A 17,775-nucleotide genomic window follows, 5' to 3' on the forward strand; every position below is an offset into this window, starting at 1 on the left:
CCAGAGCCTTAGCACAGGCAAAACAAAACATGCATGAGAGCTTAGCTCGGCTAAAAAAACGATTGTATTCAATGTTCATTTAGGAGATTTACTACTATATTCATAACTTTTTATTTCAGTGTGCCATTTCCTGCATGACAATCAACGTTAACACTTATAGAGAAATTTACTCAAGAAAAAAATGAACTGATGATGAGACTCTGTGCTACTTCCTGTTATTCTGCAATTTGCACTTTCTGAATTTGCTTTGGTATTGTTTTATAGCTGTAGAACTAACCTTCCTAGTTACTCTAACTGAGCAATCATAATTAAAATTCCTGCAGCTTTTGCCTATTCTTAATAAGTTTGGGCGTTCCTTACCCCGTGCTAACCATCGTTTTCTTCTGTGCATGAACTCAAACATACGAGATTAGCTTAAACACCGTCCCTCAACACGCAAAGAGTTGTGGGTAAAATTACGTCATACGATATGCTAAGTTACATCAGATGCAGCTCCGATATTTCCGGTAACTCGATGCGGGAGGATTAAAAAGATAAACATCGAAACGCGCATACGGACAATAGAAGTCAGATCGTTTCTTAACCGGGTGTTGAGGGACGGTGGCTTAAATCTTAGCCCGTACATTGTGTAGCATGAACACTACTATTGAAGATCCAGGGGTCAAATGGGTGAAAATTAAACAAATTATAATGAAGGTGTAATATGCAGTCAGTAAAAGTCCTGGGTGTTTCTGGGTCCGTCAAATTGATCATGGGTACTCTGGCTCAACTTGGACAAAAAAATATTTAGTCTATATAACGGGAACAGGGGCATGCTACCATGGGTATCCCTTTCAAGTAAGCTTAGTTATAATCCTTTACCAAATTAACACCTTAGAGAAACTGATAATAAATCTATGTCAACACCACTGTTACATCCTCTCCTATTTCATAAGCCATGGTTACTAAAAAAGCCAAACATGGCTGCCAGGGTGTAGCTACACAAAATGAGACAATTTTGTGGTTGGAATATAATCAGAAAAATTAAATTTGATCAAAATAGCCAAGTCCATTCTATTGATGCGAGTGAAATTAAAAATTAAGTTTTTATTCCACTATGAAATCAGGAAAGGGAAACAAAAATGGTAAGTTTTCTCTGCAAAGAAACAAAACTGGCTAAAAGTAAACAATGACCTGTGAAAATTTGTGTCATTATAACAAGTGGATTTTTCATCATATTTAGAACAGATGTAGCATATTGCACTCATTATACACTGACCAATGGGAATACTAGTAAAAACTGTTTTAGATGTATAAATCTTCTAGGGAGGTTATAACCCACATTGCACATAGGAAACTGGATTTTCTTTTGTCTCAGACAGAAGTTGCATGTCCCTGTTTTCTAAGGTCTATGCTTAAATCATAACCATCCAAATACCATTATATCATTTTTCAAATTAAACTGTTTTTATATTTTTAATATCATTTTCTTGATTTTGAAAAAAAAATATAGAAACAATATTACACTTACTATAATTACTCTATTAGCAGCACATGCGCTTAGGTAAATTATAGGGATCTTCAATGGTCGAAATAAGTAATATTTTCATGATTTAGTATCCACAAGTGTAATTTTAGAGCAAATATGGTATTGTATTGGATCATAATTATAATACAATTATTTATTTTGTGAAAGTACCAGGGGATCGATGAAGTTGTACATTCATGGTAGCATTCCCATTGTGGAGGGACTCTATAATTTTGTATGTACACAGCTTCCTATTTTGAAAGACAAAATCATGCAGCTGCATTGTTACATAACATTCTTTTGTCTCTTGTCTTGTAGGAAGTTAAATCCCCCTATTGTTCTCAGAAATTAGGTTCCCAAGTACAGCAATGTACTGTCCTAGTCTCTCAAGAGACAAACTGTGTGTAAATATGGCACAACCCCTTAATATATTCGGTTAGGAAACAATTTGATTTGATTTTATTCTGTTGTCTAGATGCATTTGTCGATATTTATATTTTTTCAATCAGAATGTACCGGGTATCATTTTTTGGAAGTATATCTGAGTTGCATAGGGGAGAAATTAACATATCACAAGATGTCATTTTATCGACATTGCTATTTGTGAGGACAGAAATATGCCAGCATACACAGACACCACAAACATTTGTTTCCAAAATTGGTTACAAAGTGTATTAATTAAAAACTGGTCATTGTAAGCTAATAGCAAACTGAATTATTTTTTGCAGATAATGACAATTTATAAAAAGGAAAAAACTATATATATGGGACATAAGAAGTTGAAGAACCAGGATTTATGACGTTAAGGGAAGAAAAAAGTTTAACCAGTATTGATGGATGCAATGGTTTAGCATTTACATGTTTATCATTTTTACGCTTGCACACAGATTTTGAAAGTTCCAAGTGTGTAGAGTCACTGTACATTGCTTTCCATAATATTGAAAAAATCCTGCAGAGATCAATAATCGGAAAAAATTTGACATTCCTACATCTTGGAGAAAAAATATTTTACACTAGAAAAAGAATAGCACAAAAACAAAGAGGAGAAAAAACATTTTGCACAGCCCCCTCCTTAAGCTAATCGCCTCTCAAGAAAACTTGATAAATATCTGGAGGAGTATGACATTGCAAACCTAAAATACTATTATCCACTAAAACAGTCTCTATGGCTGTGCACTACATTAAAAACAAAACATGGCATACTTTTAATATTGCTTACATATACTTGTTTTGTTTAATGTTTTCATTAATTATTCAATTTCTGTACTTCATGTGTTTGTACACTGAGCTGAATAATTAAGATGATATGTTTTGAAGCAATGTTTTAACCCCCTCCCTCCCCCATATGACTTTTTTACTTTGCAAAGCTGTACCTCCCAGATCTTTAGTTGTTTATGCATAGACGGTTTTTGGTTATAAATTATTTACTTTCCAGTCATTTTTTGAAGCGTAAGCCTTTGTCATACTTTCGGCTGTGGTGACTTCCTGTCACTATGCTTTTGTTTCCCTTTGGTTAGCTAAACATAAACGCTTGTTAAAAATCACACTTGGAAGTAAGAGGTTCTAATGGAATAGCAAGCAATCTAATCTATTCCTGAAATTGTTAAATTATATATAGTGTTATCTGGAAATGTAAAAATAAACTTCTAGAAATGTGTTATTCAGTTCAAAAAATAAACTGGTTGCATGCAGAATCTCAGAGAAACAATTGCATGTACATACAGGAATGGACAGATGTTGCAGCAGCAGAAGTTTGGGCCTGGACATTCCAGTCGCATTTTTAAAATGATTTTAAATAATGTATGTATTCTTAACAAACTGTTACATGAGAGGGGGCAGAGCATGAAATAATATTTTAGTTTTGGAAACTATACAAAGATGTGTGTTTCAGTTCAGTAATTCAATACCTTTGATGAGCCATTATTAATAGCACACTAAGGGTTAGATTTGAATAGATTCCTAGCGAGATTGGTGCATTCTTAATTAAAAAAAAAACTTAAAAAGTTTTACTGCTACTAAATTATACATATGTTTGGTATAATTTATTGTAAAACATTAATTTTGTTGTGAAAATAGTTTTATACAAAACAGTGAAAATTTGCCAAAATCCTTGTATTCTCTAAGACAGACCGGAAATGGGAACGAGACAAAAACAAAAGATTTTTCAAGTTAGCGTGGGGGAAATAACGTTGCTAAGTATTATCGTCAGGGAAAGCTATTGTTTAAGCTAGTCTGTGATTGGTTGCTGGCAATGTTTGGGGGATTTTGACCAGTTTGTGACGTAGGCTTGTCTTAGAGAATGTGTTGCCAGTGATATGCTAGTTTCCATTGTTATTTAAATGTACTCATCAGGGAGGTAATCCATTACAAAACATCGCTGATCCACAGTAGTCTGGTTTCAGGCTACACCAAGTCACAGTCCTTAGAGGGACTTTGACCAAGTGCAGGCTAAGATTTAAGCTAATCCCAAATGTTTGCATATCAGCTATACGCAATTGTGTTCACTCACAGGAGGGCCCAACAGTTATAGCACAGGCCACAGTGTTGAGGGTCTGTGCACTGACTAAGAACACCCAAACTTGTTTCCCAAAGGAGGCAGCAATTATGAACAAACAAATAAACAGCAATGGTACAGTGCCATAACTACACTGTTAACCAAAATAAACCAACCACAAATTATCGAACCAACCACCATATATTTTTCTCCTTTAATATTTGTTTTTTCATTCCTTTTCCATGTTTTATTAATTTATAATGCTTATTTTTTTTTATTAATATCATCAGTTTTTTCAATTGTTTTTTTTAAAACCTTTGTGGTGCTTCCGATACGAGTTTGCTGATAGTTGATAGAATGGAATTTTTGTGACGTTGATTGATACACTCAGAAGCAAAACATCACATGTGCAAATTTACATTACACCCCAAAACGGCATGCGCACGCATGCGAAACACCATATCTTTGACTTCTGGAGAAGTCGTCTACTAGTATCCCACCAGTCATCACTCCGTACACGCTTCCACACTGATTGGGTCGCTTTAGTAGAGCATACAACAACTCCAATTTGGTTCGCTGTCTACGACATGCACTAATAAAACTCTGCATTCTGTAACGCCGTTATATACTGTTTCTGTGCTTTTCAAATAAATCGGTCCGTCTTTGCTCGCTTTTTAGTGCACGTCGCTTCATAAATTTGAACGAAACATGTCAGCAGCAGAAATTTTGCGTTCGTAAACAGCTGCTTAACAAAGTCACCGACTGATGGCACCCCTTACCCGTGCTAAGGACTGGCCCTCCCAATGCATGGTCTAGTCAAAATGCAAACATCAGCTTAAATCTTGGCCAGTACTTCATGTAGCATGAACATTACTAATGTCCAGCATTATAATACCATGAACAAACAAACATGCCATTCACTGCTAAGTCAGCTAGCTACACACATGGAGCACTATGCTAGACCCCCCCCCCCCCCATATAACTTACTGAACCACCCAACACCGTTTTGTACACATGCAGTAGTCGTGGATTATTTTCACAGATATTTTTCATATCGCATTAAACCATTCATAATAGCAGAATATAAAAATGAAGCAGAGCATCATGGGTATTTTTTAGTTGATTGTGTCTAAGCCACTTTAAAATCACCTTCCATCTACCCTTCCACATAAACTTCTACAGTTTATAACACACATTATGAAAAGTTACTGATTAAGTATTTCAATGTAAAATGTTGTAGTTTGGGTGTATTTGAAGACTGAACTTTAGTTTTTTGTCATTATTAAAATGGGAATTTTGTTTATGTTTGAGCTTAACCCCACTCATAAAGACAGGCTCTTTTTTCAGATTAATAACTCGCTGTTTATGTGACTTTTTGGAGTAACTCCCTGTGACTTTTTGGAGTAACCAGCTGTCTATGTGACTTTTTTTGGTGGAAAGTCAGTTGCTGAGTATTTTGGGGGTTGCACACTGTTCGAAGGTTCAGTAGTGAATGTCTTGTTTGTTTGTTCAAGGTATTATAATGATAGACATTGCCTTTATAAGAACAGGAAGTAGTACAGAGTCTCATTCAGTCAGTCCATTTTTATCTCAAGAATAATGTCACAGAGTGTGCTTGTAATGATTGTCAAGTTTAGTATAGTTATGAATAAGAATAGTTATGAATATAATAGTCAAATTTTCGAATGGACATCAAGTACAATGGTATTTTGGGTGATTAGCCTGGGCTCATGTTTGCACAAACTTTGTTAGCGCCCCTGATAAGAGTCTATACTGTATTTTGAAAACAGGTCATCTTATATGTTTAATAACCTATTGCATTACACTATATATTATTAAGTCAACAGTATCAAGTGCATGATCTGTTGTGATTTCAAAAACAAATTAACCCAAAACTTCATATTATTTCAAGATATATAATTCCATATTTCAAATTTTTCAAAATCTTGTATTTTACGTTTACCTACAATTTTACTGGCTTAAAATTGAAGCAAACTGAAGCGAGGGAGGAAAAAGAGGAGAGCTGTCAATCCCAATGTGCCATTACTGGGTATATCTGTGACATGAAAAAAAAAATGACCATTTTATTCATGTAATGAAAAATAAAATGATCATTATAATACCCATTAAAAAAATAGATTGTCACCCACTCCATCATTAAATAAAAAAAAACTATTATTCTGACCAGTGTAAAAATAGTGCTCATTATAACTACCAGTTGGAAATTACTGGTCAATATTTTGACCATTAAAAAAGTTCTGGTTGATATTCTGGCCATTAAAAAAATAGTGGCCATTACAATGGCCAGAAGTGACTTTTTAAAGGGGTCTGAGGGGTGAAAAAAACAGAGTTAAAGTGAAATGAAAAATTATTATAACCTCCTCACTAACCTAAAAGTATGAATTAATATTCAAAAGTTGTGAAAATTAAAACTTTCCGAAGAGCGACGGAATTTCCGAAAGTAATCCGGACGCTGTTGTAATTATTTCAATTTTTTCTTTCGTTAATGCTTAAATAATTTTCATAAGAAGTATATTTATGTAGTATTCATGGACATTTTCTGAAAATTCTTTACAGGTAGTGTACAACAGTGTGATTATTTAGTCAGCGTTTGACAAATTCCGAAATGGGCTCTTATGTTGTGTATGGTGCAAGTGTGCCTGAATGTGTGTGTGTGTGTGTGTGTCATGAACAGGGATGACAGTACATTCAATTTCTACTATGTGACTTCACAGGTTATGCTTCATGGATTTTTGATAGTTCTATTTTGTTTTGGAAGTATAATTGAAAAATAAGAATATCTGTATTCCAAGCAAATAATAACGTGCACTATAACATTTGTTTATCTTGATATCTCTGTGATTTCCATTCATTCACTATGTGATCCATTTTTCATGTGGTATACACATTTTTCATGTGGTATCATTTGTTACCTTGCCCGTACCATCAAAGATGGAAGGGAAAGGTATATTAAGGGAAAAATGTTGTCCGGCGTTGTCGTCGTCGTCGTCGTTGTTGTTGTCGTCGTTAATAATTGTTATTGTGTGCATAATAACTTTACTAATTCTATTCCAAACTTTATCAAACTTGGTCACCTTATTCATCAGTATAAAGTCTTCCCTGAGTTTGAACAACAGATGTCCTGTATGAAAATATCGTGCAAAAATTGAGAAAATCTGATAAAATATTTTGACCGTTTCTACTTGACTGATCACTGGTGATACACATCAAAGGTCACTGATCTCAGTGGAAATATGCATTGTTGTATGTGTTCAATGAAGCAAATGATTTATCTTGTAATAATATCCTTGGTAATGTATCTCAGAATCCCATACTGGGTTTCAAAACCAACTCATGGAGAGATTGCACAGTCGGATACACATTTGCAAACCTACCAATAAAATCTTTACAGAAAACAAGATGTCAGAAAATCAATATAAGCACTGCTATGAACTGGGTGCCAAACTTTGATCAACATCTGAAGCTAATAGAAAATCTGTTTAGTCAAAAGTTATCAAATCAAAAACAATACATAAAAAATACATTAAAAGCAAAACATTTCATCCACATTTTAAAAAGAAAATTATTCTAAAATATATGTATTCTGTATTTGAAAAACAGTTCATTCGACAAATGAAAACTCACAGGAATATGTTTCAGCTATTAGAACAGAATGATAGAGTTTTTATAATACTAGTTTAAAAACGCACTTCAGAGACTGCAGTGTTTGAAGATGTAGTTTCTCAGGAGGCAACAGTACTCTTGACTTCTCCCTCCACTGGACACCAACTATTTAAGTTGATTTGCATACAAAGCAGAGCTTGCAACATGATAGCTATTCATAAAGGGTGTTTTTTTTTTACTTTTCATATAATACAGTAGTCACACAATGAGGCAGTTCATATTTGTCTCAGTGAATCATTCATTTTTGACAGACACCTGTACAAAATACTTGAACTAAAGCCAGCTAAATTTTTCTGTTATCTTGCATGTTTTATGAATCTATTCACATCTAAATGCAGCACTTTTTTTTGCAATGAGACATTTGTTTTTATTCTAAATATCTCAATTACTTTCAATAAAGCTGGAAATTATGTTCCTTAAAATAATTAAACAAATAAGGCACCAATGTTTTTGTAAGATATTTACATCTTTTAAGGACATTCGGTAGACTGATTCCCCACTGTTGGTTCAACCCCAAAACTTGTTTGTATTCAAAATTATTTATATTGAAACAAACTATGATAAAGGGAATTATATTATATAACAAAGGGCAAGGTCACCAGAGTTCAACTATGTTTTTCTATTCTAAAACATTTATGGTTAGATTGTTATTTCTACTCAACTGGAACAATCCACAGCTGTTATTTTCAGATATTAAAGAAAATACTAAATTAGTTCTACTACTTCTGACATTAGCTGATTGAGAATATACTGAATGACTGTTTAAGGTGTAAGTAAATGTTAGTATTGAAATGACCAACGCTAAAATGTTTTACATTTGATTTTCTTCTGTATAGAAAACACAACATTTTAATGTATTAAGAGTCTCTCATGGGACTACACAGAGAAGAGCATTTGAAAAAGTCGAAATATTATACTGACTTCAAACTAATTCCAAGAAATTTAATTTCACAGAGGAGTTGTGTGTAGTTAAGGTTGGACAAGATGTGCACTTTTTGTATATGCTTGACATCACCTCTTTGTTGGTTTTCAGGAGATCTATGTGTTGTGTTTGTCTCCATTGTTTTTCTGGAATTATAAATTTGCTTGTGGATTTTGATATTATTTAATATGTATTAGCATTATACCCCCCCCCCCCCCCCCCCCCCCCCCCGCGCACACACACACACACACACACAAACACATTGTGGTCAGCAGACAAATAATTGTTATCAATATAACAAATGTTTGGTCTGTGTATGATTTGCCACAATAATGAGATGTGATTGAAAGTAGGTAGATAATTGAACAATACATTAACTATCGGACATATTAATAATTAATCAAATATGTTAACTTATGGCGAAAATGATTGTCATTATCTCTCTGAAACATAATCAAATCTGTGTTCACACAGGTACATGTCTAATGTGATCATTTCTTTTATTCGATCTTGGTCAATGACATAAGGCAATTGGATCACATTAAATACATAAATATAATAACTGAATTAACACAAATGTAGGTGTTAATAATATGTAAAACACTTGTAATACAACTGAGATCATGTCCTCTAAACATCACAGGCCTGTGCACACTGGCTCCAGGAAATATCAGTTAAGTGGGAGTATTGCTCAGTGGTATATTAAGTATTATTTTTTGTTTAAATAGATACACCTATTAAGCATATTACAAAGTACACTGCTATAATTATGTTATTCTAGGATGATACTAGACCAGACCAAAATAAAACTTGCTTCACGAATTGTGTGAAATAAATAAAATCAAGGGTGTTGCGTTTTAGTAAACTTCAAAATTACTGAATGTGCTTTCTCAACCGTATAAACTATGATTTTGTATTTTGGTATTTCACAATTCCATCAGCAGCCAATTTGAGCAGAATGTCACCTCGCAACAGCGCCACCATCACTACATTTTAGCAGAATCAATAAAAATGCATAGTGGCCAATCGCTGGAGCAAGTCTGTTGGACCGATTTACAAGACACACTACAATTAAACTCCCATAGACAACAATACGACTTAAAAAGTTCACATAAAATTCAATTTCAAATGCGCACAAGTTGAAATTCACCTACAAAATGTAGCTGATTCACCTACACTGGTATAGGTAAAATTTGCTGGCATTCCTTGAAAAGTTGTTTTTAAAATTACATTAATTTTGTGTAATGCGCACGTGATCCTGTGCCCTGATAAAAATTGTGTAATGTAACCTATACCATGTACATTAACTATGCATTTGTTATTTTATGTAACCTGAGCATTGGTTTTAATTGCAAAACTTATCTCGTCACGTGAGGCTACACACAAGACAGTCTAATATCCACCATGATCAAAATTGTTAGTCAAAACACTTATTGTGCAACATACTGTGGACAATGGCGTTGGTGCTTTTACATACACACGTACCTGTGTGAGGTAAAGATAAATAAATGTTTCCATCTGTAACCGAGAAAGTCATCTTATTATTTTGTTTAATCGCAAAATGTATCTCGTCACAGTAGGCTGCACACAAGGCATGAACTATAATAAAAATAATGCAAACATCGATGTAATAGTTTTAACCAATAACCGTGGTGTTTAGAAACACGTTTTGCGTCATAGTCATATTGTGGTGTAACTGTGAGGTAAAAATAAATGTGCCATCTTCAACCTAGAATAACATTTCTGTATATAACTATTAAAACAACGAGATGTGGCTGCTCCAAAGTTCTTTCTCTCATCCGTAAAACTCCAAAACAATTACAAAAAGGTAAAGCGCCGGTTCTCTGATAAATTTATCACTTAACTAAAATCTTACTTACAGTAAACGCTAACGCTAAACAAAAATATTTTGGTGAACAGCAATGTCAAATGCAGTGCATGACCGTAGTATCCTTGGCAGAAGCAAGTGATAGATTACATAACTCATAAATACACAAAGTTTGTAAAATGTCATACGAGAACTGTATTTTGAAAACGAATCAGTTATAATATCGTGCAATGTCCAGGCCTTCCGTAAAAAAAAAATAAATGTATTTTTCGTTGTATTATTTTTCGAGCTGCAGAGGTTCTATGTTCTTAACTTGTGTTGGATGTTTTTGCCCAAAGTTCGTGTTTTCCCATGGCTGATGTATGATATTGCTTGTTTTACTTAATTCCGGACAACTTTTAATTTACATTTGTGTATCGCATAAATGCTGCTTGAATCATGTTCTGGTTCCTATGTTTCAGTTATTGTCAGATATTCACCTTGCTGCGTTGCCGGAGATTCATGCGCATGTTCATAATCAGTTATATTTGCTCACCATGTTACTAAGTTGCAAGAGTTTGTTTGGGTTAGGTTGGAGGAATTCATCCCGGATACATGGTTTAACTGTAGTTAGCACATGCATAATTTAATATGAAGGCCTCGGTCTGAATGACACATCTACAAACAGAACCACCACAACCTCCTCATTCTTCTACAAACCTACATATATAAACAGGCTATCATATATTAGAGATAGCAATCCGGTTCTCAACATAATTCACAGGAGAATATTATCAAATAATAGCATTCATTATGAAAAATAAACAGTTAAACGGATAACCTAATTAGTGCTACTTGACACTATCCATCTTTCATATCATCCAGTCTAGACTGCAGGTTTGCCCAATTTCAATTTAACCGCATAATCTAATGTAATGTAAATAAATGAGGTGTATCAATGAAATTACTATGTTTTGCTGAGCAGATAAATTATATTATTATAATGTTCCATTCATGCTAAAAACCGTGAAGATATGCACACTGGAACCTATTTTTTTCTAATTGTGCTGCTTGGTCCCCTTGATTGTCTTGTTCGACGCCTTGAAACTGGTTTCTTTTCACTTTTTTTCTTATTTGCAGCTTTTTCCATCTTTTCATAGTGTTTTTTTCTGTAGTAATATACACCAATACATCCCGCAATCAGTAGAGCAATTATAATCAGCGGCAATACAATCTTGGTCGCAGTACCTAGAATTTGGGATACAAATTCTGGTGAAATAATCTTGAATGCAGGTAAAACTGCCTTATATATTACTTCTTATTTGTGAATAAGGTTTGCTATGTATGGTACGTTACATACCTGATCCGCTATTTTCAGCAGAAATTGAACTATGTTTGCCATTGATAGTACCACTAGTAGAAATGTCCTGGTAATCTGTAAACAAAGATACATTTGAACTAAAACCAGTAAATGTACATTTAATAAGTGATCTTTGGCAAAACATTGATGTACTGTTTTTTATAATGTACGACAAACAAAGTGAAAACAATACTTAAAAACCTGAATAATTAATTTTAAATTGCAAACATAGATGCAGAATAATATTTTTTATGGCAATGGTTTATTTTGATTTTCTCAACTTACTTATCGTCTGAGGAGATCCAATATAATCTAAAATGAATAAAAATATAGTTGAAATGGTATGAAATAATACAATTAACTTTCAATTAGCTAGTCCCTGTTTCACGTAAAGTAAAGTAAATTAATTCTTAATTATCCAGTCCCTGTTTCAAATCTGAAATGAAAATGAAAATGTAAGGCACTAGAATCACGTCGGTGTGATTGTCCGCCGTTGTCTGCTTCACCTTTGTCTGCTTTTTCGACTTTTTCTTGAAAGCCATCTGATTGCTTTGATACTTGTTGTAGATCCCTTTTAGATTTGTTCATTTCGTGATGATATCCCTAATTCTCTAATTTTGATGAGCACTTTTGTAATTTATATTAATTTATATTTCATAGTGATATCTTAAATTTTCTAATTTTGCATAGTATTTTGGTAATTTTTGGTAAGAAATGATACTTTCGAATTCGTCTTGAAACAGCTCATCCTGTTTTTAGCTCCGTTGTCGACTTTGTCGAGCGGAGCTTATCATATGAGTGATTGTCCGTCGTCGTCGTCGTCGTCCGTGTCAATGTTTTACTTTTTCGACTTCTTCTTGAAAACTACAAGCCTGAATGCTTTGATACTTGGTGTATATGTACCTTGGGTAGACCTCTTTGAGGTTTGTTCATTTCATCTTGATATCTTCAATTCTCTAATTTTGGTGAATATTTTTGTCATTTTTGGTAAAAAGTGATATTTTCGACTTCTTGTTAAAAAACGCAATTCCGATTGCTTTGATATTACATATATAGGTACTACATGTGGACCTCTCTCAGATTTGTTCATTTTGTGATGATATCTTCAATTCTCTAATTTTGGTGAATATTTTTGTCATTTTTGGTAGAAAGTGATATTTTCGACTTCTTGTTAAAAACTGTAAGTCCGATTGCTTTGATACTATACATATTGTTTATTTTCTAATGATGTCTTCAGTTCTTTAATTGAAATGTGCATTGCTAACAGCGGAGCTATCTCAGCCGATAGGCTGCTTGTTTGTTTTTGTTTTTGTTTTTTTGTATATGTTGTTACTGCATGTGGTCTCGTTTAAGATTTGTTTATATTGCTTGTGGAATTAGAGTTCCTGACATTCCTGCTCAGCCAAGCGGCTGCTTGTTATCACTATGACTAATAGCAATCCTTGATTTAATCATAACATTACTAAATTCATTCAGTTACACCCTGCTAAAACCAATCTGTGTTAGCAATGACAATATGAATGAGTGTTGCATAAACAAGTGTAGAAAGTACCTTGCAGAGGAAGATCGACATATGCAATGCTGACAATGTGAATCTGGTCCCCATTTGATAATTCTGACATTCCGGGAATCAAGGCACCATAATTGCCATCTTCATCAACAGTCAAATCAGTGATAGGTAGAACGAATAGGTCGTTGTCGAGTGTCTTCCACACACCGTCAGTATGAATAATGAGTGTACTATCTTCACTAATCCCAATTATATCAAAACTGTTTGGAATTAAGGTAAGTTTTGCAATGTGCATGCCAATATGTATTGTTAGATCCCATTCAGCATTTATACTTGATCTAATGAGCAACACATCTTCAACACTGGCTGCTATTATTTCACCATCAGGTAACACGTCCACACTTACAATGCAGCAACTGTCTGTAATACTTTGAATCCAACTGCCGTCCACTAAATTTGTTTTAACATATAACCTATTGTCCTCTTGAACACCTACAAGTGTTTTGTCAGTTAGACTAGCAATGTCTATCACACAGCATGAGCCATGAATTGGGCCATGGTATTGATATGCATGGTCAACCATTGGGATTCCAGTATAAAGATAACCATCCTTTCCAACAGCAATCACGTTGCATTGATCCATTTCTCCTGTTATATAGTGACTCGCCGAATATGGTGAAGCAGACATAGCAACAGAAGTGTGAGGATCTTCTAGAAATTGGTATTAGAATTTATGACAACTCATTGTAAGGAAGTTATAATTTGTATGTTTTTATGAAATGCAATTTTAACTAAATGTACTCGCATAATAATAAAAAATTGCAACTACCCACATGCTTGCATAGACAAAGAGTTGCATTTTATATATGTATCACTGTTTACCTGTTGCAGCGTCTAATCTGCCAGAGTTCCCAGCCAAGCTAGACTCAACTGATCCATCAGAGATTCCAGGAGAACCAGAGTCAACATATCTACCTGAACTTCCAACTGGACCAGATTCAACATTCCCACCAGAACTTCCATCAGAGCCAGAATCAATAGATCCACCTGTACTTCTTGGTGAACCAGAGTTGTTCGACCCACTTGAGCTGCCAGATTCTCCAGAGCTACCAATACCAGTAGAACTATCTGGTAATTCACCAAAGCATATTGCTTGAAAGAAAGATTCGTCATGCATTATTGGATCAAGAGCACCCGATGGTACAAACGTAGCATCTTTCACAATGACATTGACTCCTGCATCTTGCCAAAAAGGTACACTGCCACTTGGTGTTACTATTACACCATTTGTATTCACTGCTATTATATTTTGTCCACCACTGTGTGTTATCACCTTTTGCACGAATCCACTGTCTGCAACTGGGCCATTCCAAACATCATTCAATGTATTTTTTATGTACAGATGGTTATCGACTCCGACACCAATTATGGAGCTGTCTGTGATATCTACACTAACCACGCAGCAAGAGTTTGGTACTATCTCAGTCCATCCTTGGTCATCCATTTTATACTTTAGAACCATTTGGTTATTTGTATTCACGGCGAGCAAAGAACCGTCATTCATGACAACAATATCGATAATACCATTGGTATGTGGAACAAAGGACACAGTGCCACTTTCATCGCGTGTGTACAAATTGTTGTCATCTCCAACGAGTAGTGCTGTTTCTACTAAAAAGGAAAGAGAAAATAGAGAGTATTCAATTGAGAATTACAATACTGTTATGGCTTTACAATATTGTGTTTTCAGAGTTTGATTAGGTATTAAAAAACATTTCACAGAAAAGATAAATAAAATTGCCCTTGATGAGCATGATATTCAGAACTTTTTTTAGCGTAACTTCCCCCACATTCAGTGGATGATCGGTTTTAAACTGCAGCTCATAATCAACCAATGTTGTTGTTATTGTTGTTGTTGTCCTGGAAACCATACAAGGAAAAATACACCTCAGCAAATTAGAAAGGTGACAAAAAACCGAGTAACCGAAATGAACATAACATTATGATGACAAAATAAATCTAAAGCCATTGTTACTACACCATGTTGTCTGCATGGATAATATGAAAGTAAGGGTATACAAAAAACGCTAAACAAATTACCAAAACCCAATAAAGTGGTTTAAGTAGTGTCCCAGGCAGTTTGTTACAAGTGAATTCTGTTGCATTCTACATAAGGAATACAAACTGGCATACCGGCAAAAATACTTCTGCTGCTGAAAGCAATATAGCAGAAGGGATCCGACTCCACCAAAACACATTGTAAATGGTTGGAAATATAACAATGTTTTATTGTACCTTCAATGGTACCGACATATAAAATATCATATTAAATAACGTTATGATTTCATTAACTGTATATTAACTAATTATTATCAGAGTACATAGTTTATGATGATGCAAATGAAATGAAATATATGACTAAGGGGTCTGTTGATGATTAGTGTTATGTTCTATTCAATAAAGATAGCCTCAGTGAAAAGATTGGGTGCATGCTTGTTGTTAAGAAATGTATCTTACCCAACAAATTCACGTTACATGGACAGAATATCAGAAGTGATTGGTTTATGCTCACCGTGTATTGTCTGTCTGTCTGTCTGTCATTTAGTGAAGGCTACAGTAAGACTCCCAACTCATTTATTTTATATGAGTGTTCAATAGCTGTATGTATTGTTAACTGGGGATTTCTGTGCATGAAATCCTTTTATATTTGCTCTTAGAAAATGGACTGTGTAATAAATATAATAGCAGAAGTAAGACGTGACTATCATTTAGCATTTAGTAAAAAAACAAAACGGTTATACACACTGGGGAAAAGTGTTTGATGTCATGAGTTTTATATTTTATTTCTGATTGCGAATTCTTATTGAGAAACAAACATGCTAACCAGTTTTTCGAAAATTTCAATTTACATTTGTTGTATATTATTACATCAGTGTTCACTGACAAAAGTACAAGGGTCAGTATATTTTTCAGTGTCAGTAAAGTTTTAAACAATTATATAGGTGTATCCCTATCCTAAAACACTTAGCTTGGAAAAACTTTGAATTTGCATTGTAAACTGTAGGGTTATAAAAGCTTTTTTTTTAATTCTAATTGACAATTGCATCTCTTTAATGTGCTTGAATAAAGTATATTAAGAGTCTATCACTTTTATTTTCGAAATGACGCACTAGAAAAACAAGCATATACAGACCCGCCAGAAAGTATTTACGCACCTGTCATTTGATCGTTTTCGTAACTAAAAATAACAATTCCGGGTAACATGATGTGTTGACTTTAAAATATACTAAATTTAAGAAGAACTAGTGCATTTTAGTCAAAATAAAATGGTTGATTTGTGTTTAGTTATTTTGTATGTAGACGTTTTTTCAGTGAGCGAAAATCGCCATGGTTAACTCTATGGGAGCGCGCTCATTTGCATATCATTTGCATCTCATTAAAACTTCGCGCCCTAAAACATGTGCGATAGTCGTGTCCTTTCTCATGCAAATTTGAACCAATTGGGAAGCTGAAATTATTTCAACATGCGCTTCTGGGCGGGAATACCTGTCAGTTGTAGTTCATGAATATTCCTATCGAGGTCATAGTGTCAGATACGTAATTTTTATTTACAAACATTGAGCCATGCCGAAAGTTAGGGAATTGTCAGAATTTACTAAAAGGAACATTGAAGCACTGTATACAAAAGGAGTGTCTAATAGGGAAATTGCAAGAAGACTGGGAATTTCTGAAGGCTCCATACGTTTCAACCTGCGAAAACTTCGTCTGCGGGGTAGTATGGGCAATCGTCGTCGATCAGGTCGACCAAGGCGTACAACGCAACGCGAAGACCGGCTACTCATCAGGTCTAGTTTAGCGAATCGGTTTCACACCGCCCGTGATTTGCGTGCCAATTTTAATCAACTCACTGGGAAAATATTGAGTTTGAGCACTATAAAATCAAGACTATATAAGGATGGTAATCTTCGCGGCTGTGTTGCAAAAAAGAAACCTAAACTACAACCTCGACACATCGCAGCGCGGTTGCAATTTGCCAGACAACACATCGACTGGACTCCGGCGCAGTGGGCTCAAGTTATCTGGTCGGACGAATCAAAGTTTACGGTGTTTCGTAGCCGTGGAAGATTATTTGTACTTCGGAGACCAGGTGAAGAGTACGAGCTAAAATGCATTAAACCTACAATAAAAGTTGGTGGTGGTAGCGTCATGGTGTGGGGTTGTTTTTCGGCTACCGGCTTAGGGTCGCTGGTCCGTGTACCGACGACCATGAACCGATGGAAATATTTGGATATCCTGCAAAACGAAATGATACCGTCGGCACTAAGACTCGTTGGACCCAATTTTCATTTCCAACAGGATAATGCCCCCGTTCACACAGCATTGGCAGTGAGGGATTTTCTAAATAATCCACAAGAGTACGGATATTTTTTCGACAACTTTACCACTTTGAATTGGCCTGCACAGTCTCCAGATTTGAATCCCATTGAGAAC

At 34.7% G+C, this 17,775-nt stretch overlaps 2 protein-coding genes and 1 long non-coding RNA gene across 5 annotated transcripts in view; 2 read left to right on the forward strand and 1 right to left on the reverse strand.

Annotated features, from left to right (window-relative positions):
• The window catches only part of LOC100373270 (4-trimethylaminobutyraldehyde dehydrogenase A-like), a 48,411-nt gene extending 45,210 nt beyond the window's left edge, over positions 1–3,201 (forward strand). Inside the window, exon 10 of the transcript XR_014926872.1 lies at positions 2,236–3,201. The gene's annotated coding sequence lies outside the window, so the exon portion shown is untranslated. The remainder of the gene's footprint in view (positions 1–2,235) is intronic.
• Positions 3,202–11,462: 8,261 nt separating this feature from the next.
• Positions 11,463–13,867, reverse strand: LOC146732756 (uncharacterized). The gene is made up of 4 exons (XM_085492265.1): positions 13,327–13,867; positions 12,060–12,086; positions 11,775–11,849; positions 11,463–11,662 (listed from the first exon to the last, which is right to left on the reverse strand). The coding sequence occupies exons 1-4, from the start codon at positions 13,865–13,867 to the stop codon at positions 11,463–11,465; spliced, it is 843 nt and encodes a 280-aa protein (XP_085348391.1).
• Positions 11,638–16,076, forward strand: LOC146732757 (uncharacterized). 3 transcript variants are annotated; one of them, XR_014926875.1, is made up of 3 exons: positions 11,638–11,707; positions 13,944–14,030; positions 14,176–16,076. It is a non-coding gene; the product is annotated as an uncharacterized LOC146732757 (long non-coding RNA). The 3 variants fall into 3 exon arrangements; XR_014926874.1 differs by lacking the exon at positions 11,638–11,707 and having other exon boundaries at positions 13,872–14,030; XR_014926873.1 differs by lacking the exons at positions 11,638–11,707; positions 13,944–14,030 and having other exon boundaries at positions 14,071–14,538; positions 14,687–16,076.
• Positions 16,077–17,775: the final 1,699 nt, after the last annotated feature.

Source organism: Saccoglossus kowalevskii, chromosome 17 (genome assembly GCF_978046115.1).
Source record: "Saccoglossus kowalevskii chromosome 17, keSacKowa6.1, whole genome shotgun sequence".
Lineage (NCBI taxonomy): Eukaryota > Metazoa > Hemichordata > Enteropneusta > Harrimaniidae > Saccoglossus > Saccoglossus kowalevskii.

Coding starts and splice junctions, on each gene's coding strand:
- LOC146732756 (XM_085492265.1), bottom strand. CDS start 13,867: ATGGTTGACCATGCATATCAATACCATGGCCCAATTCATGGCTCATGC. Junction 12,087..13,326: donor TGTCGATCTTCCTCTGCAAG/GTACTTTCTACA, acceptor TATTCATTTTAG/ATTATATTGGATCTCCTCAG. Junction 11,663..11,774: donor TGCTGAAAATAGCGGATCAG/GTATGTAACGTA, acceptor CCCAAATTCTAG/GTACTGCGACCAAGATTGTA.